The sequence below is a fragment of the Onychomys torridus genome, chromosome 8 (assembly GCF_903995425.1).
Source record: "Onychomys torridus chromosome 8, mOncTor1.1, whole genome shotgun sequence".
NCBI classification, from domain to species: domain Eukaryota; kingdom Metazoa; phylum Chordata; class Mammalia; order Rodentia; family Cricetidae; genus Onychomys; species Onychomys torridus.
The window spans coordinates 18,199,914-18,226,029 of record NC_050450.1 but is presented as its reverse complement, the minus strand read 5'-3'; the positions used below and the strand labels follow the sequence as shown (position 1 = coordinate 18,226,029).

The window sequence follows — 26,116 nt, the reverse complement described above, 5'->3', positions numbered from 1 at the left end:
CAGTGGCCACCCTGAGCTAAGGTTGCCATGAGAACCATTCTTGGTGGTATGTTTTAGAGCCTTTTTATGTGGGAGAATGTGGAAGTCAGATGGGTCATAAGGAGCTCAGGCAGTACTCATTACTGTACAATCTGTGAGTGCAGGGCCAAGTGACTTATGGTGACCAAGTGTTGAGGTCTGTCTCGTCTGTGGCTTGTAGCCACAGCTGCTCGTGTGGTTTTAAGGATTGGTCTGGCTCAGACAGCAGGACATAGTGAGTAAGCACACAGAGCAACATATGTGGCTGTAGAGACGCATCTCATCAGCTCTCTGAGCATCTCGAAGGCAGGAGAGGGAGAGATGCTGTATTCTCACAAACACAGCCTTAAGTCACTAGGTAAATGCTGCTTTGGATCATCAGCTGGGATAACAGTGGTGAGCTCTTTGCCCAGGAGTCCTGGCTTTCAGCTCCATGTATCAGCAGCGAAGGTAGTAAAAGGTATCTGCCTGGCACACACTATATTAAACATAAGTTGTAACATACACTATTTTAAGAAGCTCAGTTAACTTCACACAATGCACCATAAGGGGATTGTGTTTCCATGTACAAATAAGGAAACTGATGCTCAGAGAAGCCAAGCAATTCCCCTGCATCACTTAGAGGAATCTGAATTGTGACATGCAGACCCAACCTATGTCATTCTGGTGTACAGTGGTTAGATTCATTCCTTCTATAGCAGACTGCCCATGTAGTAACCAGTCCTAGATGTCTAGAAACAGCTATCCTTGAGAAGTAGACAAATGTGTAAGAGAATGGGGTCAGAGCTGTTTGGACTGATGTGAACTCTACTTCTTATGGTAATAAAATGGTTGTCTGATCTTACACCATAGAACAAATTAATTCTAGGTTGATCAGATATTTAAACAAAAATACAAGGGCAGTGAAGCTAAGAAAGGATATTGGAGAGTATTTCCATAAGCCAGGTCTGTACATTACCAAAACCAACAAAGAAAATGTCAGCATGTGTGACTGTGATAAGAGTATGTGTGTGTATTCAGGGTGCCATTCAGTGAACATATGCTTAGCAAGAGCCAATTTGATCTCCAGCATTCAGAAAAAAAGAAAAGGACAAGGAAGTCTCTGTGTGTGTGTGTGTGTGTGTGTGTGTGTGTGTGTGTGTGTGTGTGTGAGTGTTTGCCATTGAAGCAAATCAAATACAATAGAAAATTAGCAAATTAGAAAAGTGCAGGTGATATAAAAACAACTAGCTTCAGGATTAATGAAAGATGAAAGTGAAAATTAATCAAGAGACTTGTAGAGCATTGGCAGGAGCTGGTGCTGCCCTGCTCTCTGTATGGAGGGCCGCAAGAGGTGTAAATCAGTACCTGTGGAACAACAGGTAGATGGGCCACAGTTCTCTGGTGTCCTGGATGGGCATGCAGAATAATGAATGCATTTTGTGTGACAGAGGAAGATAGTGATGAGCAGTGGTGCAAAATGCCCAAAGTGCATAGAGTCCCTGATACCACACTACCTGCCTGGGAAAGTGGATAGCATAGGATGCTTGTCTAGAGAGGGTGAGGAAAAGGATACCCCTTCGGAACTGGTACTCTGCTTTATTAGATTTCTGTGGCAAACATTGTTTTGTTCTTTAAATCAAGTGGGTGTTCATGCTGCTTTACTTCCCTGGGAAGTACACAAGCAGAACAGATTTTTTTTTTTCCCTTAAATTTATTGGGGAAAAATAAGTGTTTCCCTACTTTAGTCCCATTTTTTCCCCTAGCAGTCTGTACTGAAGTGGGCTGTATGTACCCAGTGAGGTCTGTTCAAACCACTCCATGCCCTCCAGCCCCCCACTACTCTATGGTTTATTTTCTCTTCACAGTAAGGTAATTTTTCCCTTATCCTCTTCTTGTCCCTCACTCAAGGTCATGTTCTCCCTCTCTCTACTCCTGTAAGTACTGGACTGAACAGGAGACCCCTGAATTCAGCTCCAGGTGCATATCTGTGATAAGTCAGGGCCTCCTTATGTGCACCAGCAGCATGGCTTGTTCCCTCTGGAGGGCTTCCTTGGTATCCTTGCTCACCAACACACACATCCTTCTTTTTACAGGCCATTAATTGTTGAGGTCTGCTGGGTTCTAGCCTACCGCTGGGTAGGCTACAGATTTCTGGCAGAGATGAACAAGAACTGGGTTATCCTGGGTCCCTTGGAGAAGGAGAGATGTCCATTTTGGTCTCTCTCTTTAGGGTTTCTGTATCCATGCGATGTGTTGACCTGGACATGCTGAAGTGTTTTGTTTTTCATGCCCATCAACATAGGAATGGCTGAATCATTATTGCTTTTTTTTTATTTGTTGGTTCTAGTTACCAATTGATCTTTGTTGCTTCCTTCCCTGTCTCTCTGCTTCATTGGACGTGGCCCAGGGGAGTTCTCAGGTGTGTATCTCTCCCATCTGTCTCCGTGTGGTCCCCTCTTTCCATTGTGGAGAGCAGCTGGAGCAGGGGTGGGGCATACACGTGGGACTCTCCCCTGCTGCTGACTATCACCAAGGGCTGTGAACACTGACCTCTTATTTCTGTCTGGCTGCTCCAGGCCACTTAGCCCCTATAGCCATGCGCTTTGCTCCCAGACTGCTACTGCCCAAAATACCCAGATGGGTTGCCCCACTGACTATCGACAGACTTAATATGTGACCCCACCTTCAAGCCAGAAAAGGCCTGAAGGCCTTAGGGCCATTTCTGAGGGATCTACAGAGCCACTAGGAACATATGACAGTACACCCCAGAAGTTAGGGTGCCATGAGACCCCTGTTAAGTCCAGTCCACCTGGGTAGCCAGGCTGAACTGCTGTGCACAGGAGTCCCTGAGGCCCTCATACTCCTATAATTGTGGCCCTTTAGTGTGTTCAATGGCAGCCAAGCCCCTGGGCACAGCTTCTTATTGTGTGATTTCCTCTGGCTGTCTGCTCTGTTGCCCATAGGTAAAGTTCCACAGGAGTCCCTGGCTTCATCTAGCCTCCTGCCCTCTTGTTCCCTCTGCTGCCAACTCTAACCCAGCTAGAAGTGGCCCCTAACACCTCCCACCTTGCTGTCTACATAGGCTTAATGCGCTTCTTTTCTCTCCCTCCTCCCGCCCTGTTGCCCGTCTCCTGTGGGACTGGGATGCTCCCGTAGTGCGCGATGATTTTTTTGGTAAGGCCAAGGCCCTGCTTAAGTGTCTGTTTTTCCTCTTTCTGGCCTCCTCTCTCTATCCAACATCTTCTCATGCTTCATGAGCCATTTGCTTTGTTTTTCATGGTGGGCCAATGGCAGTGAGTGGGGCTTCAGGGTTTCCAGGTACCTCAGGCCTGGGGTGAGGTGCCATCTTTCCATTCTGTTTGAGCTGGGGTGGGAGGTGGCCCTGCCTCCAAGCTGCTGGTCACCATGGATAAACCACTGTCAGTCTATGAGAGGCTCCATAGGCCCAGGACAGACCTTGCGCCCGGTGTTCTCTCTTAGGCTGCCAGGAGGAAACAGGCCCTGGTTTGAAGCAAAGGAGGTCAGAATGGACATCAGGCTGACCTGTCTCCAGCACTTCACTGGGCTTTTGCTGTTTCAGACAATATGGGGAAAGGCTAACCCGGGGATTAAATTTGGTTCTTTGGCCATTATAGGATATGTATTCAGAGAACTCAATCTGTTGGCAGAAGGGCTGGGTCAGTTTCCCACAAAAAGGTCCTGTTTTCACATTCACTCCCTCACCATGCTTCTTGACACCACTGCTAAGGGCCAGGTCCCACCAGACCTACATGTAACCTCATGATGGCCTGCAAACTGCAGTAAGCCATCATCCTTGGGGCAAAGGTTCTCTCTGAGTACTGTGCTGTCATCTCTGTCCTTTGTCACAGTGCCAACATTTATTTACCAGTGGGTGACATTGAAACGCCTTGGTTCATTGTGGGTAAACCATAGAGCTGGAGTAGGGACATGGCTAAGGCAGGGAATGAAGTGCATCACAGGGCTACTCCAGGGCCTGCTACAAGAGTGGATTTCTCCTGGAAGCTAGCTAGGAGGAATATCTAGCTCAATGTGAACTCAGGGAAAAGCAGGGCTTTGTACTGGCTGTAGATGAGGCCAGGGATCTCTCCAGGTCTGATTGCCCCTCCTTTTGCAGCTCAGCTACGCTGCAGGTTGGAATGTCAAGCCCTCATCCCTTTTCACCTGAAGGCCCAGGGCCAAGACAGTTGTTGTCTGGGGCAGAGGCAGGTGCACTGGAACAAAGTCCACTAGGAGAGGCTCAAGGGAAACCTCACCACCTTTCATTTCAGGGATGGGCAAAGAAGTGGGGAACCTGCTGCTGGAGAACTCACAGCTTCTGGAGACAAAGTAAGAATCTTCTATACCAGCTGGGTCCAACCCAGGCCTGGATGGCCCCTGAAACGTGACTGTTAGCATCGCCTCTAGTGGGAACAACCCATTGGACTCCTAAGTGGTTCCTTGAGAAAGCTTACTGTAAGGAGCCTTTAGTGAGGATGACTGCTACATTCAATTCCCAGGTCAAACAGATATTCCCATTCTAGATCAGGATGTGCCTGCTAGGATGTGTCAAAGGCCTGTACTCGTGATATTCCAGAGGCAGACACAGGAAGAGTATGAGTTTGAAGCTAGCCTGAGCTACATAGCAAGGTTCTGTCTCAAAATAAAACAAATAGAAGTCCTTGTCACAAAAGTGTGCACGTGTGCTCTCATTAAGCCCTCATCTTTCTGCCCTTTAAAGAAATGCTTTGAATGTGGTGAAGAACGATCTCATTGCCAAGGTTGATCAACTGTCAGGAGAGCAGGAGGTGCTGAAGGGTGAGCTGGAAGCCGCCAAACAAGCCAAAGTCAAGTTGGAAAACAGAATCAAAGAGCTTGAAGAAGAGCTGAAAAGGTGAGAACACCAGAGACTTAGGTATCCAAGCCGCCACCTCTCTATGTCCTTAATAAAGGCAGCCTCCACTTCTGAGATCTCAGAGCCCCTGCTACTCCTAGTAGCTTTGTGCACTCTCTGCTCAAGGTCCAGCCACTAGGTAGGTCCATTGTCTGCCTACCCCCTTGTCTCCTCTCAAGTCTTCTGTGCCCTCACCAGGTACAGAGTCCTGCTTCATGTACCCTTCTGGAAATGGTGGTATCATCCTTAGCTACAGCTCACCCTATTCTTCAGGCATGAGGGGCTGATCAGGCACCTATAGCTACTCGGGCACCCACACCTCTGTTCCACAGCCCTCTAATCAGCCAAGGTCAAATCCACATTATCTTTGTAAATCCTGCACCCTGGTTCTAGCCCCTCTGAGATGGGAAGGACAGTGTAGGGAGGGCCTGTGGGAATGAACCTGCTCTGGACTTGCCTGGCTACCAGGATACCTTGATTTACTCCCTCTTGGGCTTGGATCACCCTGCTTTTGGTTAGAGCAGCCAAATGTCTGGCCTGTGGAGCACATTTAGCAGAGCTCTTACCCTGCCTGCTTCTTCCCACGTCCTATAGAGTCAAGTCAGAGGCAGTAATCGCGCGCCGTGAGCCCAGAGAAGAGGTGGAGGATGTAAGCAGCTATCTCTGTACAGAATTGGTATATCCACTATTAACCTGTGGGCACGGGTGGGCTGGGAATGGCAGCGCTTCCTAATCTTGCTGGTTCTTCTGGGCCCTCCTAACCTTCTCTTGTGACCTCTGAACCCAGTTCATGTCTTCCTACTCCATTGAGTGACTTGATGGCATTAGACCCTCCCTAGAGTGAGGCAGGGTCACCTTTTTACCCTTTCCCATTGATGTTTTCTGCAGTCCCAACAGTTTTCTGTTACTAAACAGGTTGCAGATGCATAGTAAGCATCTGCAGAGTGCAACTAAGCCCTGAGCCTGCACCTCCTCCCCTCCCCAAATTAGGTCCGGGCTATCATAGTTTGCCCTCCTGTATTACAGCACCTTTAGGAGAACAGGCTGGGTTCCTTATAACAGAACAACACCCCACCACCAGTATTCATCTGCTCAGTCATTTGGGGCATGTCATGTTCTCTCCCCCTGCTATAGAGTTTTTATTTTAGGATAATCTAGGAGTGGCTGAGAACATGGATTGTGGACCTTTGAATATGAAAGAGTGGCTAGTTCAGACCTCGGCCCTCTTTCTTACACTGACCAAAGCAGATTCCGAGTGGGTAGGGCCATGTGCAAGGAGGACCTGACTCCTGTGCACTTTCTCCCAACTCCCTCAAGTTCATCCTGTTCAAGCTCAGGGTGCAACTTTGGGGAGAAGAGTAGCAAACCCCATTCAGGCTGCCCTGACCCTCTCCCCATGCCCTATTCACCCCAACATCACTTGCTCCCCTTAGATCTTCCTAACTGTACCCCCATCTAGGTGGTAGACATCTCAGAAGGAAGCCATATACGCTTGACTGTCCTGCTGTCCCTCATTGGTGGAACCATGTTCTCCCCTCTGCAGGACAAAATCCCCATGGCCCAGCGCCGACGCTTCACAAGAGTAGAGATGGCCCGAGTGCTCATGGAACGAAACCAGTACAAGGAACGGCTGATGGAGCTGCAGGAGGCTGTGCGGTGGACTGAGATGATTAGGTGTGCCCCTCTGCATTTCCTCTGACAGTTCTTGAACCAATTCATGGCTCTGGTTGGATCTGTGTTCCTGCGCTGGAGTTGTAGAATTATAGCAGGCTATGGGGTTGGCTGCTCTCCAACACATTTCCTTTCCCTAGAGGGTTGGAACAGTCTGGAAGGCCCTAGAGTCTGCTCATTCAGCTCCTCCTTTACCCTTCCTTACAGAGCATCTAGGGAACACCCATCTGTCCAGGAAAAGAAGAAGTCCACTATCTGGCAGTTGTGAGTATGGTGCTCTAGGGAGGGAGAGGCTTCTGTTGGCCTGCTGTTACTCCACACATGGCTCGACTCTCTGTGTCTCCATGGCAGCTTCAGCCGCCTCTTCAGCTCCTCATCCAGCCCTCCTCCGGCCAAACGGTCCTACCCATCTGTGAACATTCACTACAAGTCACCCACCACAGCCGGCTTCAGCCAGCGTCGCAGCCATGCCATGTGCCAGATCTCAGCTGGCAGCCGACCCCTGGAGTTCTTCCCTGATGAGTAGGTGTCCTCAGCCCTCTGCTCCTTCAGCCTACTAAGGGGAGGGGTCCATCCAGGTGTCCTAAGCCCATTCCACTCCATGCTTGAAGTAAGAGAGCAAACCTTTAATTTGCTGACTGGAACAGGCATTATCAAGAGCAGGAAAGATGACAGCTTGTCTCTAGGCCCACTACTCCCAGCAAGAACTCGTGCTCAGGAACTGTCTGAATCCTTTTTGGCAGGAACTGCAGTTCTTAGGGACCATTCTCTTAGTCTGATGACTGTGCTGGGTCCCACAGTACCCCTACCTCCTCTGTGTAGCCTTAGGGTCTGAATACTGCTGCTGACACTTGGTTGTGCATCTTGCTGTCACAAGGAGCTGTAGCAGGCCACCTTTGTGAGTAACCACTGGTAATCTCACCTAGGTGACACTGCCATCTGAACCTCAGTGCCCAGCAAGAGAACAGGCCCCAGAATAGTTGGAAATGATCTCTTAAGCCCAGGGTCACACCCCATAGTGGGGGAAGTTACCCTATGTCAGATGAGTACCCCATCCCAGGAAAAGCAAGGACAGATTCAGGTGGGCTCTGAGACGTGGCACACTTCCAGGAAGATCAGTGGGACTATGGGTGCCCCAGCCTCACACAGACTGCTCACCTTGAACACATGTAACGTTTTTCCTCTCACCCAGTGACTGCACCTCTTCTGCCCGGCGGGAGCAGAAGCGGGAGCAGTATCGCCAGGTTCGAGAACATGTGCGCAATGACGATGGGCGGCTACAGGCCTGTGGGTGGAGCCTGCCTGCCAAGTACAAGCAGGTACTTGGGGCAAAGGGTCTTGTCCAGAGGGTGTTGTGGGAGTGGCATCACCAAGGCCCAGCTCGGTGGTGTAGTACCAGGAGGCACAGTGTACATGAGAAGCCAAGCCAGGAAGGTTCCCCTCCTACCTGACATTGGTGGGTCTGTAACTCTGAAAGTATTCTAGTTTGCTTTCTTTTGCTATGATAAAATACTGTCCAGACCAGCTTGGGTGAAGAATGGGTTTATTTGACTTATATTTCTGTCATCAAGGAAAACTGAAGCAGAAATCCTGGAGGAACATTGTTTACTGGCTTGTTTTCCATTGCATACTCAGCTTGTTTTCTTATACAGCTCAGGACCACCTGCCCAGGGTGGCACCTCCTGTATACATGCTTACCAACCAATCTGATGGGGTCTGAGGTTCCCTTTCCCTGGTGACTCTAGCTTGTGTCGGGTTAACAGAGTCTAACCAGCACAGAAGGCAGGAGAGCCAGACCCAGTGCATTGTCCACCAGACACCAACAGGCAGCTGACTCAGGCTTCTACAGACCAATGTGTCTCACTTGGCCGCATACTACAGTACCTCCTGCTCTGTTACAGCTGAGCCCCAATGGAGGCCAGGAAGACAACAGGATGAAAAATGTGCCTGTCCCTGTGTATTGCCGCCCTCTGGTGGAGAAGGACCCTACAATGAAGGTGAGCACTAAGGACCCTGCTTAGAGGCCCCTAAGGAGCCATGGGCAAAGGGACTCCATTGCTAGAACCCCTGAGGGGCCAGCAGAGGAGCCTGTATGCCTAGACCCCACAGCCCTGCCATTGCAGCTTTGGTGTGCTGCTGGTGTCAACCTGAGTGGGTGGAAACCAAATGAAGAGGACTCTAGCAATGGAGCCAAGCCCACACCAGGGAGAGACCCTCTGACTTGTGACCGGGAAATAGAAGGGGAGCCCAAGAGCAGCCACCCATCACCTGAGAAGAAGAAGGTCAGTATGTTGGTCAAGAATGTGGTTTTACTCTACATAAAGTCTCTAGATAGTTCCCTGTAGGTTCTGGCTGAAAGTCTGGGAGAGGAAGCAGGTGCTACCAACATCCAAGATACCATTATTGCCTCTTTATTGTCCCGGTTGCCTTCCTATGGAGCAGTAGAACTGTCTATTGCCCTTGTTCAACAGAGGTCAGGCTTGGGAGAGCCAGGCATGCCTTGTGTCATACAGAGAAGAAGGTAGCAGGAGGGGCTGCTCACAGGAGAGGCCCAGTGATTTGCTGTGAAGCCAGAGCACAGTCACAGCTTGAGTTAGAGGCCACAAGAGTAGCCTCTCCAAGTTCATAGCTTCTTGGAAATGAACCATCAAGATATAGTTCTGTAGGCTGTAGGGGAAGATAACTGTATCCATTGATTTCCATATTCAAGGCTAGATTGTAGGAAGTCCCAGAGATTCCCAGACTTAACACCAACTTCAGGTACCAGCTTTGATCTCCCTCCAATGTGTTCTGAAACAGGCAAAGGAGGTCTCTGAGGCGGATGCTACCTCCAGTCGGGTATGGATACTCACCAGCACCCTGACCACCAGCAAAGTGGTGATCATTGATGCCAACCAACCAGGCACTGTTGTGGATCAATTCACAGTCTGCAATGCCCACGTCCTGTGTATCTCCAGCATTCCTGGTGAGTTGGGGCTCCCACTGTCAGGTGCTCTCTAACAGCAGGCACTTGCTGTCTATGGACTGCCCTGCAAAGCTGGTGCTTGAGGCAGTGGCTCTTCCTTTTCAGCCAGGTAGGGCTGGGATACTGAGTAAATAGGAATGTGCATAGATAGTGTGTCAAGTCACCTGTCTCCACGTGTCCAGGAGGAAGCTCTCCAGGGTACAGGCGAAGGTCCTGGCTTCACCCCTCAGCAGCAGCCCCACAACCCCTTAGCCCAGCCCCTGGATAGTACTGAGGGCCCTGCAGGTCTTTGCTTTGAAACCTTACCTATTTGCTGAGATGGCCTCTACTCCTGAAGTTCTTCAGGATCTTTCGTATAATGGAGCAGAACATTATTTCTCAGTTAATTTCCTTTCAAACTATGAGCTTAACCCTAGGCCTGAGAGTAGAGAGCCAGGTATTGCCGTGTGTGGAGACTAGGCTAACTGAGAGCAGAGCCAGCCAAACAGACAGTTCCCATTTCCCCTGCCTCCACTGAGATGGAGCTCTGAGGTGACTTTGTGATATTGGACTGACGGGCTGCGAATTCCCCCAGCGGCCAGCGACAGTGACTATCCCCCTGGGGAGATGTTCCTCGACAGTGATGTTAACACTGAAGATTCAGGTGCTGATGGTGTGCTGGCTGGCATCACTCTGGTGGGCTGTGCTACCCGCTGCAACGTACCTCGTAGCAACTGTTCCTCCCGAGGAGACACTCCAGTACTGGACAAGGGGCAGGGTGAGTCCCAGATGGTCTTCTCTAGATCCCCAAATTTCTCTTTCTCTGCCTTGCCAAGCTTACTTCTCTTTCCACAGGGGATGTGGCAGCTACTGCCAATGGGAAAGTAAACCCATCCCAATCCACAGAAGAAGCCACAGAAGCCACAGAGGTTCCAGACCCTGGTCCCAGTGAGCCAGAAGCAACCACAGTTCGGCCCGGGCCCCTCACAGAGCATGTCTTCACTGACCTGGCACCTACCCCACCCTCCAGCACCCAGCCTGTCAGGTAGGTTGCATCAGATGAGTGGAAGGGAGGCTGGCAGAGGCTGCAGGGAGCAAAGCATGTGCTGCTGTGACCCACACTGCAGCTACAGCTGCCGTTCTTCTTGCAGTGAGAGTGGGCCAGAGCCCGATGGCAGCATTGTACAGCCTCAGGTGGAGCCCAGTGGGGAGCCATCAGCAACCACCAGTAGTGCTGCACCTACCATGTGGCTAGGAGCTCAGAATGGCTGGTAGGCAAAGCCAAAGACACAAGACATGGGACATGGTGGGGTGGGAGGGCTCAATGAACCATGCAAACTCTACCCACCTGCCTTACCCTGCAGGCTCTACGTGCATTCAGCAGTAGCCAACTGGAAGAAGTGTCTGCACTCCATCAAGCTAAAAGACTCGGTGCTGAGCCTGGTGTATGTGGCCCCCACTAAGGGGTGGGATCAGGGACCCAAGGGCCCAGCAGCCTCAGCCTACCTCACTGACTTACCATTCTAGGCATGTCAAAGGCCGTGTGCTGGTAGCTCTTGCAGATGGGACCCTGGCTATCTTCCATCGTGGCGAGGGTAAGGCCTAGTGGCTCTTGCAGAGGCAGGCCTAGGGATTCCTGGGTTCCTGAGTTCCTGGGTCCATTGGTCTATTGGTCCATTGGTTCATCCTGAGCCTGGCAATAGATCCTCCACACTGACCCTGTGAGCAGAGATAGACCCTAGCCAGACTTAAGCAAATGTTCTGGGCTCTTTCTAGATGGCCAGTGGGACCTGAGCAACTACCACCTGATGGACCTGGGCCACCCACATCACTCCATCCGTTGCATGGCTGTTGTGGACGACCGAGTCTGGTGTGGCTATAAGAATAAGGTGCACGTCATCCAGCCCAAGACAATGCAGATTGAGGCAAGTGCTTGCTAATAGCGTCCAGATTGGGAGAAGCTTCTGCCAGATTGGAGGTTGGGATAGCCTGTATGTCATTAATGTGGGCCCTGTATCATATCACAGCAAGCCCACATCCCTTACCTCTTCATTACCCACCCCTGTTGACTGGCTGCCATTAACCAACAGAAGTCATTTGATGCCCATCCAAGGCGGGAAAGCCAGGTGCGACAGCTGGCCTGGATCGGTGACGGAGTATGGGTTTCTATTCGCTTGGATTCCACCCTTCGACTCTACCATGCTCACACCCATCAGCACCTGCAGGATGTGGACATTGAGCCCTATGTTAGCAAGATGCTGGGTGAGCCAGGCATAGTGGGCATGTGCCTATAATCCCAGCACTTGGGGGTTGAAGTAGGAGGATCAGAAGTTCAAGGTCATCTTTAGGTGCATAGTCAAGTTGGAGGCCATCTTGGGCTACATAAGAGCCTGCCTCAATATAAGTCAAATAAAAATGCTATGTTAGGGGATGTGCCATGCATAACACCTGGGACCCACCACTGGCTGCACTGACCCCTCTTCCTGTTCCCACTCAGGTACCGGCAAGCTGGGCTTCTCCTTCGTGCGCATCACAGCCCTACTCATTGCAGGCAACCGTCTGTGGGTGGGCACTGGCAACGGGGTTGTCATCTCCATCCCCCTGACTGAGAGTAAGTTCCCAACCCTAGAGGACACCTATCAAGAAAGCAGCAGCTGCACTAAAGAGTTCACAGAGTAGGTGGGCTGGGGAGCCACCTTTCTGGCCAAGCTCAGCCTTCCTTTCTCTCTCCTCCCCAGCTGTGGTCCTGCATCGAGGCCAGCTTTTAGGGCTCCGAGGTAAGTCCTCAGCACTTGCCCCCTTGTGGTCTAGGGCATTTGCTATGCTCCCAGCATTCACTGTCTCCAGCTTCCTGCTGAAAATAAGGTAGTCCTATTCTCCTGTCCCTGTTTTTCCAGCCAACAAGACATCTCCAACATCTGGGGAGGGGACCCGCCCAGGGGGCATCATCCATGTGTATGGGGACGACAGCAGTGACAAGGCAGCCAGTAGCTTCATCCCCTACTGCTCCATGGCTCAGGCTCAGCTCTGCTTCCATGGGCACCGCGATGCTGTCAAATTCTTTGTCTCTGTGCCAGGTACACAGATGATCTTAACCCACTTTGCCCACTGTGCTCCAGTAGCACAGCTGTGACCTTTTCAGGAGGTTACAGCCCTGAGATTCCTCTGCCTGTGACAGGAAATGTGCTGGCCACTCTCAATGGCAGTGTGCTAGACAGCCCATCAGAGGGCCCTGCGCCTGCTGCGCCTGCTGCAGATTCTGAGGGCCAGAAGTTGAAGAATGCACTGGTGCTGAGTGGTGGTGAAGGTTACATTGACTTCCGAATTGGTAAGTAGGCACAAACTAGAGGTAGGGCCTGGTGTGGGCATGTGGGAGTCCTCACGGCTGCCAATCCTCCAGGGGACGGCGAGGATGATGAAACCGAGGAAGGTGCCGGGGATGTGAACCAGGTGAAGCCCGTGTTGTCCAAGGCTGAGCGTAGCCACATCATTGTGTGGCAGGTGTCCTACACCCCTGAATGAGAGCCTGCCCTGCCTGATGCCAACTGTACATAGGACCCTATCTGCCTGCCCCCTCGCCTGTTCCCTGGGGCAGTCAGGTTCGTCCATCCCCTTTTAACCTCTCAACTTGCAGCTTTTGCCTGAGGTCCAGCCCCCAGCTGTTAGAGAGGGGTAAAGCGAGTTATGGGGAGTGAGGCAGGAGCAGATTCCCATGAGGGAGGAGAGAGCCTCTGGGACACGCTCTCTCCAACAGCTCCTGGCCCTGGCCAACACCCAGCCCAAATGAAGTCCCAGGGGCCCCTCAGGGCAAGTCAGGACCAAGATTGCTATGGGCAGCCCTACAGGTGGCCCTAGCTCCACTCAGGCCTTTTTAGTCCTGGCAGGAGCAAGAGCCTCATACTGCCGAGTCTTCCCCAAGTCTACTTGCTTTGCATGCAGCCCTGAGGAAGGGGTTCCTGAGTCCCAAACCCTTGCTCTCCCCGAGGGACCCAGGCCTGGCCACTGTCCTCTGCCCAGAAGCAAGGCTAGGATTGTCTAGATTCCTGGACCTCAGCCAGCCTTCTCTGGGCTTTTCCCATCTCCAAACTTAAATTCCCTTGGCCCCCAGCCTGGGTCTTACCTGGGAACATGGCTTGAAAGCTCAGGGCCACCCTCCCTGGGGCAGCTGCTTCAAAAGATGACAAATACCCATTAACCCGAGGAATCCCAAGATTGTTCAGCCCTCACGGACCAGTGTCCTCTAGGCTCTTCCTAGGCACAAAATTCACCTTGGAGGAGCAAGATCCTAGTGCCCTGCCCATCCCAGAAGTCCCAAGGGTAGAATTTCTCAGGCTGCCAGGGCAGGCACAGGCCTCAGGAAGAAGGGTGTCCCTGGTGTCCCCAGAGTCAGTCCTAGGATGCAGGCTCAGCCTCAGGTTAATGGAGGATGGTGTGCTCCCAGGGCCTGCCTCTTGCACAGGGCTCCAAGGAGCCCAGCTCCCGGACACGTACTAAGTGCCTAGGGTTGCCAGCTGTGGCCTGCTCCCTTGGAGAGCAACTAACAAGAGGCTACCAGACAGAGGCCAGAAGAGCTGAGAACTGGCCAGGATGGGCACAGTGTGTGGAGGCAGGTGCTGCCCTGGCCCTGGTCTTACTCTTCCAGGGGCATTGATCAGAGTCAGCTGGCCTCTATTGCCCTTTCCCCACCAGAGAAGCACAGATCCGGGGGCATTGCCCCTGAACCCATCTGGCCACAACAAGCTGCAGCAATGTGCAGCTGCAGGCTTCTCCCTACCATCCTGCCACCTCTCCACTGTGATGTATGTCCCTTGTCTGTTCCCACAGGAGTGTGAAGTGACTGGGGTTAGCTGGGTGGGTGCAGCTGGAGGAAGGGGCCAGTGCAACTCTCCTCAGGCTTTGGCCTTGCAAGTGAACTCACATATCTGCTCTGTATGTAATAAATGTCTTAACACTACTTTTGTCTTGAAACACCAGTGCACAAGGGTTTTCTGCAGTTTATTATGAAAAGAAAAGGGAGGGGTGTGGGAGTAGCTGTCCCTGGACAGACTGGGTCGGGTGGACCTGCACCCACAGCACTATCACTGCTGCTGAGCTCTGTGAGGACTGCAGAAGACCAACAACCTCCAGGGTGGTAATGCTGAGTTCTGTAGCATCTACTCGTAGAGCCAGTGCCCGGAGCTGTCCTCCCAGCACAGAAGCTCATCCTCACCGAACCAAAGTGCAATCTCTCTGTGAGCACTTTCCACCGAGTCACTGCCATGAATTACATTCCTGTGTGGAAATCGCGAGTGAGCAGCAGAGGAAGGGTGAGGGGTGGTTGGCTAGGGAGTTTGGTAGGACTTACTTGCCAACCTCCACGCAGAAATCCCCACGGATGGTGCCAGGCATGGCGTCCCCTGGGTCAGTGGCCCCTATGAGGGCCCGCGAAGCACGTACTACGTCCAGTCCTTGCCACACCTGCAGGGGCTACTGTCAGCGCGATAAGAGCTCCCAAGGCCTCACCCTCCCCTTGCAGGTCACCGAAACTCACCATGGCCACCACAGGACCAGAGCTCATATATTTAACTAGTCGGCTGTAGAAGGGTCTCTCGCTAAGCTCGGCATAATGCTCTCGCAGCAGCTCTTCTGATGCCTAGGGGAGGGATGGCTACCAGTACCAGGGCCCCAACTTTAGACCCGCCCGATTCTCTCCCTGGGCCCACCAGCTCATTTGTGCGCCCATACCTGCACTAGCTTTAGTGCCACCAGCTTGAAGCCCTTCCTCTCAAAGCGACGCACGATCTCACCCACCAGCCGCCGCTGCACGCCATCGGGCTTCACTGCCAAGAACGTGCGCTCGTTCACGCCGCTGTAAGCTGTGGGAGTACTGGCTGAAGGCATGCCCCACCGCGCTGCCCCCAGCCCGGCCCCAGCCCGCCCTGGAGCTCACCTGCCGGAAAGAGGTTGGCGAAGATGGTCAGCACCAGGCAGATCATGGCGGCCGATGGGGCGGACCAGGCGGCGAGGGGGCGGGGCCTCCCTTAAAGGACCTTTGGGCGCGGGCTCGGCAGTCCTAGCACATTTGAGCCCAGGATGCAGCCACAGGGCCTAAGACCTGCAGGAGGGTACTGGAGCACCAGGCGCCCTGCTGCGGACCGCCGCCTTCCCTCCCCCGTACTATGGTATATGGTACCCACGTAATGAAAACACAACACAGGCCACTTAGTGCGTTTATTTCCAGACCGAGGTATGAGCAAGAGGCCGCCTGAAAATGACAGCCTGTCAACTGCCCCATCGATTCATTCGCAGGTGTGTCAGGGCTGTGGGGTCAAACTCTCCACCAAAAGGGAGGTCTGGCACAGTCAAAGATACTTGTTCATTAAATGACTCACATGACTTCTCTGCCCCGTTCTGGCAGTTAGACTGGGGTGCCCTTGGCCTTCCCTTTGGTCTCCTGTTTTGCAGGGTAGTCCCAGGGATGCACCCGAGTCCTCTCCAGGTTCAGGAGCGGCTCCTGGACGCTGGTATCCCCGTTTTTCTGTCGTTCAGCGAGGATCATGGCTCGCAGCAGAGGGGGGTAGGGGACACGGTTCAATTCGTCCTCTGGTTTCGCAGTGAATGCAGTGAAGGCCTCCTCTTCGTGCTTGGGTACCAACCGCCAGTCGTGGTACATGACTTGCTCGATTTCCCGAGCCTTATCCTCACTCTTCCCTGGGGAAAGAAGACAAGCTGACTGCCTGCTGGCTGGATAATCTGCGAACCATCATCGGCTCCAACAAGCACCCAGCCTTACCTTTGAAGGTCAGGATGCCCCAGGCCCTCCCGTGGTCCAAGTTCTGCAGAACAAGAGGGGGAACTGTCAACATAGAGCCCCTTGAGACTAAGTTACGTGGGTAAGGGAGACATACAGGCCCAGGTGGTTCAGGGTGGGTAGAACCAGCCGGTATGGTCCTAGGTGGGCAAGATGAAGAAAGTGTAGGCAAGAACGGGCAGCATGGGGAGAGAGCGCACCTGCGCCGTGTAGTCGGGCCTCACACGCGTGAGGCGCCAGTAGCATGGCTCGTCGTGCTGCCACAGCCAGGACTTGCGGGTGACCAGACGGCCCAGGCCGAACAACGGGAGGCGGGCGAGCAACTGTAGGAGGCGGCTCTCACGGCGCACGTCGGCCCAGGCGCGCACCGGCAGCCGGCGACCCGAATGTGGCCGGGTCAGAGTCTCGTAGTCTAGGGCGTAGAGCTGCGAGTCTCGCGGCTGGTTCCGCTGCTCGCGCAAGGCGCGCACGCGGCGGGCCAGCTCGGCGATTAGCCGGGGTCTCACTTTCTTGCGCGCCATGCCTGTGCCCTTACACCACCGGAAACCTACGCTTCTAGAGCTGTCCGATCCGGAAGCGGCCGGTGTCCTGTACAAAAGCATCCGGCTACACCCGGAAGCTGTAGGAGGAGTGGGCTATGGCAGACGTAGAACCTAGGAGAGCTAAGAGCCCGCGTCGTGGCCGCGGCCGAGGTCGGGGCCGGGGCCGGGGCCTGGGTCAGCGGCGACCTCAAACCTGGGAGATCTCCGACTCAGACGGCGAAGGGGCCGCCTCCAGGGAAGTCGGCACGCAAACCTCGAGTACAGTAAGAGAACACAGGGCGGCGGCCAAGGCGTTACGTGCGGATCAGGTCCTGAGTCGTCTGGCGGTGTGCGTGGACCCAGGTGCGGGGCTGGGGGCGGGAAGGCTGGGAGCTTGGGGCTGGCCACCTGTCACCCATAAGCTCTCACGGGAGAGGTAGAATGACCGAGCTGTGGCCTGCCGGGCCCAGCTGTCCTGGAATATGCAGGCTCCGACATCCTGATGGAGGCGCTGGGCAAGCTAGGCTGTGAATGCCGCATCGAGCCGCAGCACCAGTCCCGCAGCCTGCAATGGAGCGTTGTGAGGCCCGATCCAGCCCCCAGCCGTGTGAGTGTCTCCCTATCACCAGCCTAGTTCCAGACTTATTTCAGGTTTCACTTCTGCCTCTGGCTAGTGAAGTAGCTGCATTCCTCTTTCTTACCTTGCACAGGAGTAACCTAAAAGCTGAAGGATGCTCAAGTCTCATTTCTTAACACAAGAAACCTGAACTCAACTGCTGCCAGAACCTCCTGTTGGCAATGAGCATGGGGTTGGGGTTACTGCTGTTCATGGAGTTGGGCTAGTTTCGTACTCTGAGACTTCTAGGGAGCAGTCCTGGCAGGCCAGAACTTCACTGTGTGGAAAGCTGGAGAGTTATTGACAGTGCTTGGTGTCTGGGCAGCAGCGGGGAAAGCCTTGGGTCCACACAGGTGGTTAGCAGGGCCGGTGATGTCCCCTACAGGTACCTCTGGAGGCGTGGGCTGAGAATGAGCAGGAACAGTTGCTGCTGCTAGAACCCCAGGAGTTTCTTCAGAGTGCTATGCAGCTGACCCAGGTACTTAGGAAAAGACCTATCATTTGTCTTGTATGACTGGTTCCCCAGTCTGGGATGGGCTGGAGCTACCATAGAGGTGTTGAGGGTAATTGAGGAAATCTGCTGAGTGCTCTAGACACAAGAGCATGGAAGGGCCTTTGGGAGAACTGAGAATGGTGAACTGGGCTACAGACTGGTCCGGGGTAAAGGAAGAGCCTAGAGTTCTGGCTAGTGGTGTCCATTAAGAGCTGGCTGTGGGATCTGCCTACAATGGCTGATAATCCCTCACTTGGCTGCTCATGGTCCCTGGACTCAAGGAAGGGCTACTGGCCAATCAGTGTTTTTTTTATTAACCAATCAGAGCAACACATTGAACATACAGAACATCCCACAGCAGGAAACAATGCCTTATATTTGCCTGGAGCACAATTCTGCTAAACTCTTTGTGGGTGCTGGTGTCCACGGGCCAACATTTGTCAAGCACCTGCTGGGTGTAGAAGTGGACCGGAAGCAAGGGGGCTGGCTCACTTCTACACCAAAACCTGGAGTGTGCCTGTGTAATGCTGGGCCTTAAGGAAGGAGAGCCAATTCCCAGAGAACAGATAGGACCTGTCAGCTTCAGCCAGTTCCTCTTCCATCTGGAAACTGGCCATACTGGTGGCTGTGGGCCTGTGAACAGATATGTGGCTGTTCTTGCTTTCAGATCACAGGCCCACCTTGCTCCATGCCCTGGCTTTCTTCCAACAGTCCCATCCGTTCCCACCTGGCTGTCATTGGACTGGATGCATACCTGTGGTACCACTCTCCCTAAACCAGTAGGGTTGGCTTGAATGGGAAAAATGGGATTGCCTCTAGGGGCTACTGTGTCACAGCTGGCCCCACTTGCCCTGGGTGGGCCCTGCAGAAGCAGGAGACTTGGCAGCCCAAAGGTCCCCTCTGTTCAGGTCTCACCAGCCCAGTTCTCAGAAGACATGGCAGCTACAGAAGTCAAGGGAAGCTCATGCCGAGGTGGCCATCAGCTGGCCAGAGGTGGAGGAGGTGAGGGCTGCCCGAGTTGTTAATGGCTGGCCTTGGTCCCTGCACTTGGCCTGCTGACTTGGGCCTGTCAGAGTTGGGCTCGGTTCCCAGCACAACTGGGTTGGCATTCCTTAGAGGCCATCCAGCTCATACCCACTCTCACTGCCCAGGCCCTGGTGCTGCTTCAGCTCCGTGCAAACCTGGATGTGCTGCTGGTGGCCTCATGGTGGGAGCTGAGTCAGTATGTATGCGCCTTCACCAAGGCCCTCTCCCAGCGCCCCTCCAAGTATGTACCCCTGCAGGGACTGTGTGAGGGGAATAGAACTGGAGGCACAGACGAAGTTCTCAAGGCCTGTGTCTTGGTTCCCCTCTCATTTCAGGCAGTGCCGGGACTCCTGGGCCTTTCCCTTCTGCTCAGCAGGGCACTGGGCCTCAGGCCAGCAAGTGACCAAAAATGGCTCTGGGCTCGGAGGAGTGTGGTGGCGGCAAATCAGACAGTTCAACCGGGTCAGCCCAGCTGTGGCTGATGCTGTTGTCACTGCCTTCCCCTCCCCCCGCCTTCTGCAACAGGTGAGTCCCCCAAGTCTCCCCCCTCCCCAGGACTAGGACCTAAGGCTCACCTACTCACACCTGTACCCACTCTAGGCTCTACTGGACTGCAGCACAGAGCAGGAGCGCCTGAGTCTCCTAGCTGACCTCCCTGTGAAGGTGCAGAGAGGCAGGCAGCCCCGCAGGGTGGGGCCAGACATCTCACGCCGAATCTGTATCTTCTTGACTACCACTAACCCCGACCTTCTGCTGGACCTGAGCTCTTGACCACACCTGTGACATCCTTGGGCTGCCTCCTGCCCATCAGCAGAGTAGGACAAACCTGCCCAAGAGACTGACTAAGTCACTCTGAGAGGCAGGCAAGGTTTAGGCCCAGCCACGATACTTTTTTCAGTATGGGGTAGACTATTATTCCCGGGTCAAATGGAAGCATCGTGGGAGGTGAGGGGGTAAGGGAAGCTGGGATGAAGAGAAGAGTCTGGAAGGTAGTAGGCAGCAAGGGCCCTGAGGTGACTGGGGCTTCAACGTGCGTTTGTCCTGGATACTAGTTGCAGGGCCGAGTACCCAGTTGGGCAATTCCCAATTTCATTGCTATCTGGAAGCTTAGGGTACACCCTCAGGAGGAGAGATCCAAGCTGCTGGACAGACAGACACAGTGGAAGGTAAACCATAGGCACAGGCAGCTCAGGCCTTATTGAGGACTCTTTTAATGTTATAGCCTATGGGAATGAGACAAAAACCCTTCACAGGGCACCATCTTTGTAACGGGCAGGAGCTGACAGCATGCAGTTGCAAGTCAGGAAAACCCCAAGGCCCTGTGAGTTGGGACAGCCCATCTCCTCCTCCCTGGCTGTCCATGTTCCACTCTGAGTAAGTATCCCAAGCTTGTAATCTAGGTCCAGGAGTGTTCGAGCTGCTGTTTCCAAGATACATGGCAACTCAAGCAGACAGGAGTGCTCCTTCCCCACCCACCACCAGCACATGCGGTAGAATGGCCTCCACACTCCTGGCCAACAGAGGCTGTCCTGGCTTCAGGGAGATGGGGACAAGCCTAGACAGATCTCAGCTCTTCCCCCTCCTGCAGTGTTGGAAGGGACAGAATAAGGTAGTTGCACCCAGCTGGAGAAGTCAGCTTCTTCTGCAGCGCTTCCTCTGACAGGGCCTGGCCTCAGGGCTCTCGGCACCAGCTGTGGCTGTGCCCGAAGCAGGTACAGGGGACTTCAGGCGGCTGCAGTTCATGCTCAGGACCCAGCCCAGCTTGTCATGCAGCACTTGCTTGAGTCCAGGTGGCAAGGGAAGGCCCTCCAGGGTATCCCCCGAGTTTGGCCGCAGCTGGCGCAGGCGATAGCAACACAGGTATTGCAGGGAGGTGGAGCTGGCACAGGAGCGGATGACTTTCATACTGCTCTTGGCAGCTGTGGAGCACACCATCGGGTAGAACCTTCTGTTTTGCAGCCGAGTGGCAGCCACTCCTGGAAAGAAGACTCAGCCTGAGTGCCATGTAGATCAGGAGCCAGGAAGCTCCTCCCATACTGCACCATGGTGGACAGCTCATGCCACTCTGAACACAGAAGACAGACTCACCTCTGGCCTGCTAACCCTACCTGGGCTTAAGCCCTGTCCACCCTTGAGAGCCTCAGATCACAGACTGCCTGACCCCACGCTATAGGCTTCCAACTCTGGTCTCCAGGGTCAGGCTGAGACCTGGTCAGGAAGGACTCTCACCTATGCACTTCCTGTTCTTGAAGAAGGTCAGTGTCCCATGCCAGGTGTCCAAGTGTACGCCAATAATAGAGCCCTGGCCGAAGCGTGACGAGAAGCTTGTCTTGTCCCCTTTGTGATGGAGGAGTCCTGGAGCAGTAGATGGGTAAGCCTGGGAGGTCTGTGGCACTGCTAGCCCCACCCACAACCCAGGCAACACCCACCAGTGTAGGAGAGGCCCCAGCTGTCTTCATCCCTGCCAAGCAGGCTGCAGAATGTGTGGTGATACTTGTCCAGGTCTACATCTGATGTCCCAATGCCCACCATCTGCAAACAGTGGGGCTAGGCTAGTTAGGTGCCTAGGGGCAGGGCCCATGGCAGCTACCCTCTTGCCTGGCATTTACCATGTCAGTGCCATACACAGGAGAGGTCATCTTGATTTCCCAGAAATGTTGGCCATCCCCTAGCTCCTTAGTGCCCCGGATGGCTGCAGTGCCACAGCTATACTCCATGTGAAAGCTGACCTTGCGGTTATCACAGCTCAGCAAGGTGGCTGAAGACTTGTTCAGGTCATCCCAGACCCAATCAAAATCTGTAAGACAGAGGGCCCAAACTAGGCAGGGCTGGAGCAAAGCGGTACCTTGCTGGTCCCAGAGAAATCCCCAGCGCTCCAGAGGCTCTGGTGACAGTACTCACCCTCGTCCTCCTCACCACATCGGCAGTCCTTGCCACGGTGTGTTGTGTGGAGACTGTTGCAGAAGGCAGCCTCATTCTGGCCCTCACAGTCACAGAAGGACTCTCCTGTCACAGGCACGGCACTGGGGATGGATGGTGGCAGGGAAGAGTACTCAGGGTCAGAGTCTGAGTCGCTGTGCTGGGAGGGAAGGGTAGATGATTCTACTTATGGCAGTTTTTCCACTGCCAGGCTGCCTGACCCCTTCTCAGAGCCATCATGGAATCTTGACACCTGTGGTTCTCCAGTGTACAGCTTAAGCAACTCAGTGCTCAAGCTGGACTTCTATGCCTTCCACAGTAGAGCGAAATGAGGCAGTGGCCCGGGTGTGTGTGTTGGGGGTGGGGGAGATAGCTTCTCACATGGCTTCTCAATGGACCTCTGAGACTCAGTCTGCCACAGCCCACTGAGATGGGCCCCTCTAGCACCCAACTCCTGCCTTCTCTGAGCAGCACAAGTTCTCCTAAATCATGGGGCTGGTACTGTCAGCAAGGTCTGGCATCCGGCTCCTCACAGCCTCAGATCGAAGCCTTAGTGTGTGCTCCCACTCCATGCTGGGTACTTAATTTACCCTCATGGGCTATTGGAGCTGCTTCAAGTCCCAGCTGCAGCTCACTCCTCCTAAGGTACAGTCCTTGAAGCCTGGTGGAGGTGTAGACAAAGCTGGGCTGGTCAAGTTCCAGCTACTAATACTGTTCCTATTCAGGTCCTCTGCAGGCCCTTGGATCCCTGTTTTGATGATAGGCTAGGTAGCTTGGCAGTCCTGAAGCTTTGGCCTCCGCCTCCTTGAGCTGTCTGGCCCTGGCATGCCCCATGCAGTCCATGAACTTTCTATAACCTAAGCAGACCACCACCACCACATCAGTTCTACCATCTATATGGACACAGCCCACCTCTTACGAGCAGAGCACCAGATGATCACTGCATTCTCTAGATGGGAGCATTCAGCCAATAAGAGGTGCTCAGACCAGACCTTTCACTCCCATATTCTTTTCACAATATTCAGGCTCTCCACTGTCCTGCTCTCTGCTCCTCTGCAGTATCACCAGCTCCTTGGGGAGGGCCCTAAACCGCACACCAAGTCCCAAGAACCATCATGGTGGTTGTACAGTACCATGAGCAGGTGAGGAAGTGGCCAGCAATAGACAGCTCAGGGGAGACTGGAAACTGACCTCCAACTCCAGGCCCTGTGTGCTGGAATAGGGGAGTAGTAATTCTACAAGGAGCCAGACACAGGATGTTTTGTCAACCAAGGTGAACTTAGGCCCCTCAGAAGACAACCACAACAGCTATCCTGCCTGAAGGAAAGGCTTATGCCCCAGATAGAGCAGACCTTGTATCCATTGGCAAAGATGAGATCCTCTAAAGCCAAGGCAAATCCACTGAATCAGGAGTCAGGGTATAAGGTCAATCACCGTGGACAGGAGGGAGGGACCAGGGACACCAGGAACTAACTGCCATCTGACTACATGGCACAGTGAACTCATCACAGGCATGTGGGCATCGCTGCTTCCATCCCTCAGTGATGACTGTGAGGCAGGTATGGGCACAGAGGTTGTTCCAGGGTTCACTGTCATTGGGTGTATCTGAAAGTTTGGGCTGACCCCTCAAGCTCAGAGGCCTCTAAGAACAACAGGGACCAAGTCAGTAAATCTGTGGCTTCCAAGTTTTCCTCACAACCTGGTGATCCCATGGGCTTCTGGAAGGGACTCTGTTGCAGGAAGCTATGACATCAGAGCAGAGGCAATACAGGGCAGAGCAAGAATACCAGTCCAGTATAGCAAGACAAATCAAGAGCCTAGTCAGGTGCCTTAAGCTGGTATCTACCCTGTGCCCTACATTCCCGGGCCTCCCTGTGTGCTCAGAATCTACAACCAACCAACTATTGGAAATCTGAACTTATAGATTTAAAATTTTCTAAAGGTGTGTTTGTTGATGACCTGAGTTTACCACATAGTAGAGGGGGAGAACTAAGTCCTGCCCACACAATAAATAAACCGCCTCAAGTCCAGGGCCAGCAGCCTGTGTTACAGTGTGAGACTAATTCTTTTTCTTTTCTTTTCTTTTTTGAGCTGAGGATCTAACCCAGGGCCTTAAATCCCCAACCTGAGACTATTTTTAAAATAAAAAAGCTGGGCATGGTGGCACATGCCTTTGATCTCAGCACTTGGGAAGCAGAGGCAGGTAGATCTCTGAATTCAAGGATAGCTTGGTCTAGTTCCAGGTTAGCCAGGGCTACACAGAGACCCTGACTCAAAGAAGGAAAAATTTTCACAGATCCTTTTATGCACAACAGATGAAGTGAGTATTTACACACATGAATATAAAGTGAACATTTGTGTAGCAAAAGAAACATCCAAGGCCATCAAGATGGTTCAGCATGTGTGTCCTTGCTACTGCACATCAAGGACAACCTAAGTTTAATCCCCGGATCCCAAATAAAGGCGGAAAGAGAACAAACCCCACAAAGGAAAAAGAAAGTCTCCTGATAATCTACCCTTTAACTGGTACACAATAATAATAATAATAATAAACAAACAAAAATATCTAGAAGGTAGGTACCAAGTTGGCAAAAGCAGCTATTCTGGAAATTGGCAGGGCTGATGAACAGCATGTTTTACACTGACCAGCACTGTCCAGGATTTACACTCCCTGGGCGGGGACCCCTGGCAGTCTTGAGTCTCTGTCACGCTCAGGCTACATGTTATTTACCAGGCCAAAGAGCCTTCCTTCTAAGCATGATATACCTGCCTCGGCGCCTTTTTCACCTCCTATCCATACACTGGTCATCCCCACCTTGCCACTGGGACCTACCTGCCCATCAGAGTCATAGCCCCAGTTAGTGGTGCCTGCCAAAGCCACGGTTCGGGCATCTGTGTCTCGGCGGGCTGCACTCAGAACAAAGTGCCATGCCCTGCTACTCCGAGGACGCCGGGCCATAGTGGAGAGGACCTGGGGAAAAAAAAAAAACATAACTGTAAGCCTTACAGACACATAATGTGCCAGAATACCCAAATAAGGCCCATACCCACACCCCACAACTCTGTCCCCTGGCATTTCTGGGCCACCTGGCAGGCTAGGCCACAGACCCACCAAAAGATGAGGACTCCGGGGTCCTGGACACTGAGCCTGGGCTCCAGGAACTCCAACAAGCTCATACCTGGCTCCAGTATCTGAGTACCTCAATCAAGCCCAGGGCGATGGTGTGAAAGGCAACCCAGACACCCATGACTCTGGACCTGCCCCAGCCCATCTCTGCATTCCGTTCAGGAGCTGCTGCCCCTCAGGCATATGACACTTAAATTGCTCCTCCTCCGCTGTCCACTTTGGCAAATGGCATCCCCAGCATCCAGTTCCTCATGCCAGAAACACAGCTGTCATCCACTCCTGACACCCCTTCTTCCAACACACCTTAAGTGGTTCCTCCTTGTCGCTGGAGACCCACTGCTTCCTGCACCACACAACTCCCTCTTACCCATCCCGCTCCACACTACAAACCCAGTTCCGTCTTTGGTAACATCCTCAAACTCTACTCGGGCCTTGACGTCGTTCTTAGGACAAAACGCAAGGCTCTGGGAGGGCTGGATCTCCTCTCCCGAGTGGACTGTCTGGGTCTAATAGTTGGCTCTGTCCTAGTTGCCTCCCGTCCCCTGCAGACCCACTGCACTACCCTACCTCGCCCCGGCCACCCACAAAGGGGCCGAGCGCGGCCGCGCCCAGCACTCCACAGCAGTTGGGCTGGCTGAGCGCCGCACAGGAGCACACAGTAGGAACCCAATGAATGAACCGGAGACGTCCCGGGACGCGGCCGCGCTCGGCCTCCGCGGGGCCAGAGGTTGCTTCCCTCGCCAGAGGCTCGCGGATCTCGCTACGGCGATGCTGCTGGCGCCTGGCTCCGAGGTCCCCGCCCAGAAACCCGAACGCCACCGCCGGGGAACAAAAGGTGGCCGGTTTGACCGCCTGCAAGGTCAGCGCGCCGCGCGCCGGGCCTGGCCGGGCCGGCGCGGCTCACCTGCGGCCAACGCGCTCGCTCCGCGGGCGCTGACCCACTTTCCGTTCCGGCCGCGACGCAAACAATCCCCGCCCCCGCACTGCATTGGCCCGGCAGCCGAAGGCGGGCTCTCCGGCGGCTTCGCGCGGGGGCGGGTCTCGCGAGACAAGACTGCTGTCGAGAGGCTGGTACGACCTGTCAATCCTCAACCAAAGTTCCTACTGGTCCTCGCTAA

The 26,116-nt window shown here is 53.6% G+C and overlaps 5 protein-coding genes across 22 annotated transcripts in view; 2 read left to right on the top strand and 3 right to left on the bottom strand.

Annotated features, from left to right (window-relative positions):
- Positions 1 to 14,484, top strand: part of Mapk8ip3 (mitogen-activated protein kinase 8 interacting protein 3) — a 41,774-nt gene extending 27,290 nt beyond the window's left edge. For 8 of the 16 annotated variants that reach the window (XM_036197870.1, XM_036197861.1, XM_036197868.1 and 5 more), the window contains 24 exons: positions 2,408 to 2,419; positions 3,157 to 3,174; positions 4,290 to 4,347; positions 4,739 to 4,891; positions 5,486 to 5,567; positions 6,435 to 6,565; positions 6,770 to 6,826; positions 6,914 to 7,084; positions 7,755 to 7,881; positions 8,464 to 8,559; positions 8,686 to 8,844; positions 9,362 to 9,527; positions 10,102 to 10,284; positions 10,362 to 10,551; positions 10,658 to 10,777; positions 10,871 to 10,951; positions 11,034 to 11,101; positions 11,283 to 11,431; positions 11,597 to 11,768; positions 12,004 to 12,117; positions 12,245 to 12,283; positions 12,404 to 12,583; positions 12,685 to 12,834; positions 12,907 to 14,479. In XM_036197870.1, the coding sequence (XP_036053763.1) occupies positions 2,408 to 2,419; positions 3,157 to 3,174; positions 4,290 to 4,347; positions 4,739 to 4,891; positions 5,486 to 5,567; positions 6,435 to 6,565; positions 6,770 to 6,826; positions 6,914 to 7,084; positions 7,755 to 7,881; positions 8,464 to 8,559; positions 8,686 to 8,844; positions 9,362 to 9,527; positions 10,102 to 10,284; positions 10,362 to 10,551; positions 10,658 to 10,777; positions 10,871 to 10,951; positions 11,034 to 11,101; positions 11,283 to 11,431; positions 11,597 to 11,768; positions 12,004 to 12,117; positions 12,245 to 12,283; positions 12,404 to 12,583; positions 12,685 to 12,834; positions 12,907 to 13,028 (2,798 nt within the window). In that variant the 3' untranslated portion in view covers positions 13,029 to 14,479. Of the gene's footprint in view, positions 1 to 2,407; positions 2,420 to 3,156; positions 3,175 to 4,289; positions 4,348 to 4,738; positions 4,892 to 5,485; positions 5,568 to 6,434; positions 6,566 to 6,769; positions 6,827 to 6,913; positions 7,085 to 7,754; positions 7,882 to 8,463; positions 8,560 to 8,685; positions 8,845 to 9,361; positions 9,528 to 10,101; positions 10,285 to 10,361; positions 10,552 to 10,657; positions 10,778 to 10,870; positions 10,952 to 11,033; positions 11,102 to 11,282; positions 11,432 to 11,596; positions 11,769 to 12,003; positions 12,118 to 12,244; positions 12,284 to 12,403; positions 12,584 to 12,684; positions 12,835 to 12,906 lie in introns of all 16 variants that reach the window. The other 8 variants (XM_036197864.1, XM_036197871.1, XM_036197859.1 and 5 more) reach the window with 5 other exon arrangements.
- Nme3 (NME/NM23 nucleoside diphosphate kinase 3) lies at positions 14,483 to 15,530 on the bottom strand. Of its 2 annotated transcripts, none has more exons than XM_036197880.1 (5): positions 15,436 to 15,530; positions 15,231 to 15,325; positions 15,037 to 15,138; positions 14,851 to 14,963; positions 14,483 to 14,777 (listed from the first exon to the last, which is right to left on the bottom strand). In XM_036197880.1, the coding sequence occupies exons 1-5, from the start codon at positions 15,479 to 15,481 to the stop codon at positions 14,660 to 14,662; spliced, it is 474 nt and encodes a 157-aa protein (XP_036053773.1). In that variant the 5' UTR covers positions 15,482 to 15,530; the 3' UTR covers positions 14,483 to 14,659. The 2 variants fall into 2 exon arrangements, with proteins under 2 accessions (XP_036053773.1, XP_036053772.1); XM_036197879.1 differs by having other exon boundaries at positions 15,231 to 15,361; positions 15,436 to 15,524.
- Positions 15,531 to 15,701: 171 nt separating this feature from the next.
- On the bottom strand, positions 15,702 to 16,876 carry Mrps34 (mitochondrial ribosomal protein S34). Its single transcript, XM_036197878.1, has 3 exons — positions 16,497 to 16,876; positions 16,279 to 16,321; positions 15,702 to 16,196 (listed from the first exon to the last, which is right to left on the bottom strand). Exons 1-3 carry the CDS (start codon positions 16,815 to 16,817, stop codon positions 15,904 to 15,906), a joined length of 657 nt encoding a protein of 218 aa, XP_036053771.1. The 5' UTR covers positions 16,818 to 16,876; the 3' UTR covers positions 15,702 to 15,903.
- Positions 16,876 to 21,269, top strand: Eme2 (essential meiotic structure-specific endonuclease subunit 2). Of its 2 annotated transcripts, XM_036197875.1 has the most exons (8): positions 16,876 to 17,180; positions 17,288 to 17,424; positions 17,819 to 17,911; positions 18,594 to 18,685; positions 18,835 to 18,928; positions 19,078 to 19,193; positions 19,288 to 19,477; positions 19,553 to 21,269. In XM_036197875.1, exons 1-8 carry the CDS (start codon positions 16,934 to 16,936, stop codon positions 19,721 to 19,723), a joined length of 1,140 nt encoding a protein of 379 aa, XP_036053768.1. In that variant the 5' UTR covers positions 16,876 to 16,933; the 3' UTR covers positions 19,724 to 21,269. The 2 variants fall into 2 exon arrangements, with proteins under 2 accessions (XP_036053768.1, XP_036053769.1); XM_036197876.1 differs by lacking the exons at positions 18,835 to 18,928; positions 19,078 to 19,193.
- Positions 20,141 to 26,002, bottom strand: Spsb3 (splA/ryanodine receptor domain and SOCS box containing 3). Its single transcript, XM_036197874.1, is given in 9 exon segments — positions 20,141 to 20,928; positions 21,182 to 21,307; positions 21,382 to 21,484; positions 21,562 to 21,749; positions 21,854 to 22,031; positions 24,705 to 24,842; positions 25,566 to 25,881; positions 25,883 to 25,914; positions 25,916 to 26,002. Coding segments are annotated over 9 exon segments (1,497 nt in total). The 5' UTR covers positions 25,988 to 26,002; the 3' UTR covers positions 20,141 to 20,584.
- Positions 26,003 to 26,116: the final 114 nt, after the last annotated feature.

What these genes read in the sequence shown, in the direction of transcription:
- Nme3 (XM_036197879.1), bottom strand. Translation starts at nt 15,481, where the DNA reads ATGATCTGCCTGGTGCTGACCATCTTCGCCAACCTCTTTCCGGCAG. An exon ending in CGCCAACCTCTTTCCGGCAG is followed by an intron (nt 15,362 to 15,435) that starts GTGAGCTCCAGG and finishes GTACTCCCACAG; the next exon opens with CTTACAGCGGCGTGAACGAG. An exon ending in TTCTGCGTGGAGGTTGGCAA is followed by an intron (nt 14,778 to 14,850) that starts GTAAGTCCTACC and finishes ATTTCCACACAG; the next exon opens with GAATGTAATTCATGGCAGTG.
- Mrps34 (XM_036197878.1), bottom strand. Translation starts at nt 16,817, where the DNA reads ATGGCGCGCAAGAAAGTGAGACCCCGGCTAATCGCCGAGCTGGCCCGC. An exon ending in GGCCCGACTACACGGCGCAG is followed by an intron (nt 16,322 to 16,496) that starts GTGCGCTCTCTC and finishes CTTGTTCTGCAG; the next exon opens with AACTTGGACCACGGGAGGGC. An exon ending in GGGCATCCTGACCTTCAAAG is followed by an intron (nt 16,197 to 16,278) that starts GTAAGGCTGGGT and finishes TTCTTTCCCCAG; the next exon opens with GGAAGAGTGAGGATAAGGCT.
- Eme2 (XM_036197875.1), top strand. Translation starts at nt 16,934, where the DNA reads ATGGCAGACGTAGAACCTAGGAGAGCTAAGAGCCCGCGTCGTGGCCGC. An exon ending in GCTGGCCAGAGGTGGAGGAG is followed by an intron (nt 18,929 to 19,077) that starts GTGAGGGCTGCC and finishes CTCACTGCCCAG; the next exon opens with GCCCTGGTGCTGCTTCAGCT. An exon ending in CTCTCCCAGCGCCCCTCCAA is followed by an intron (nt 19,194 to 19,287) that starts GTATGTACCCCT and finishes CTCTCATTTCAG; the next exon opens with GCAGTGCCGGGACTCCTGGG.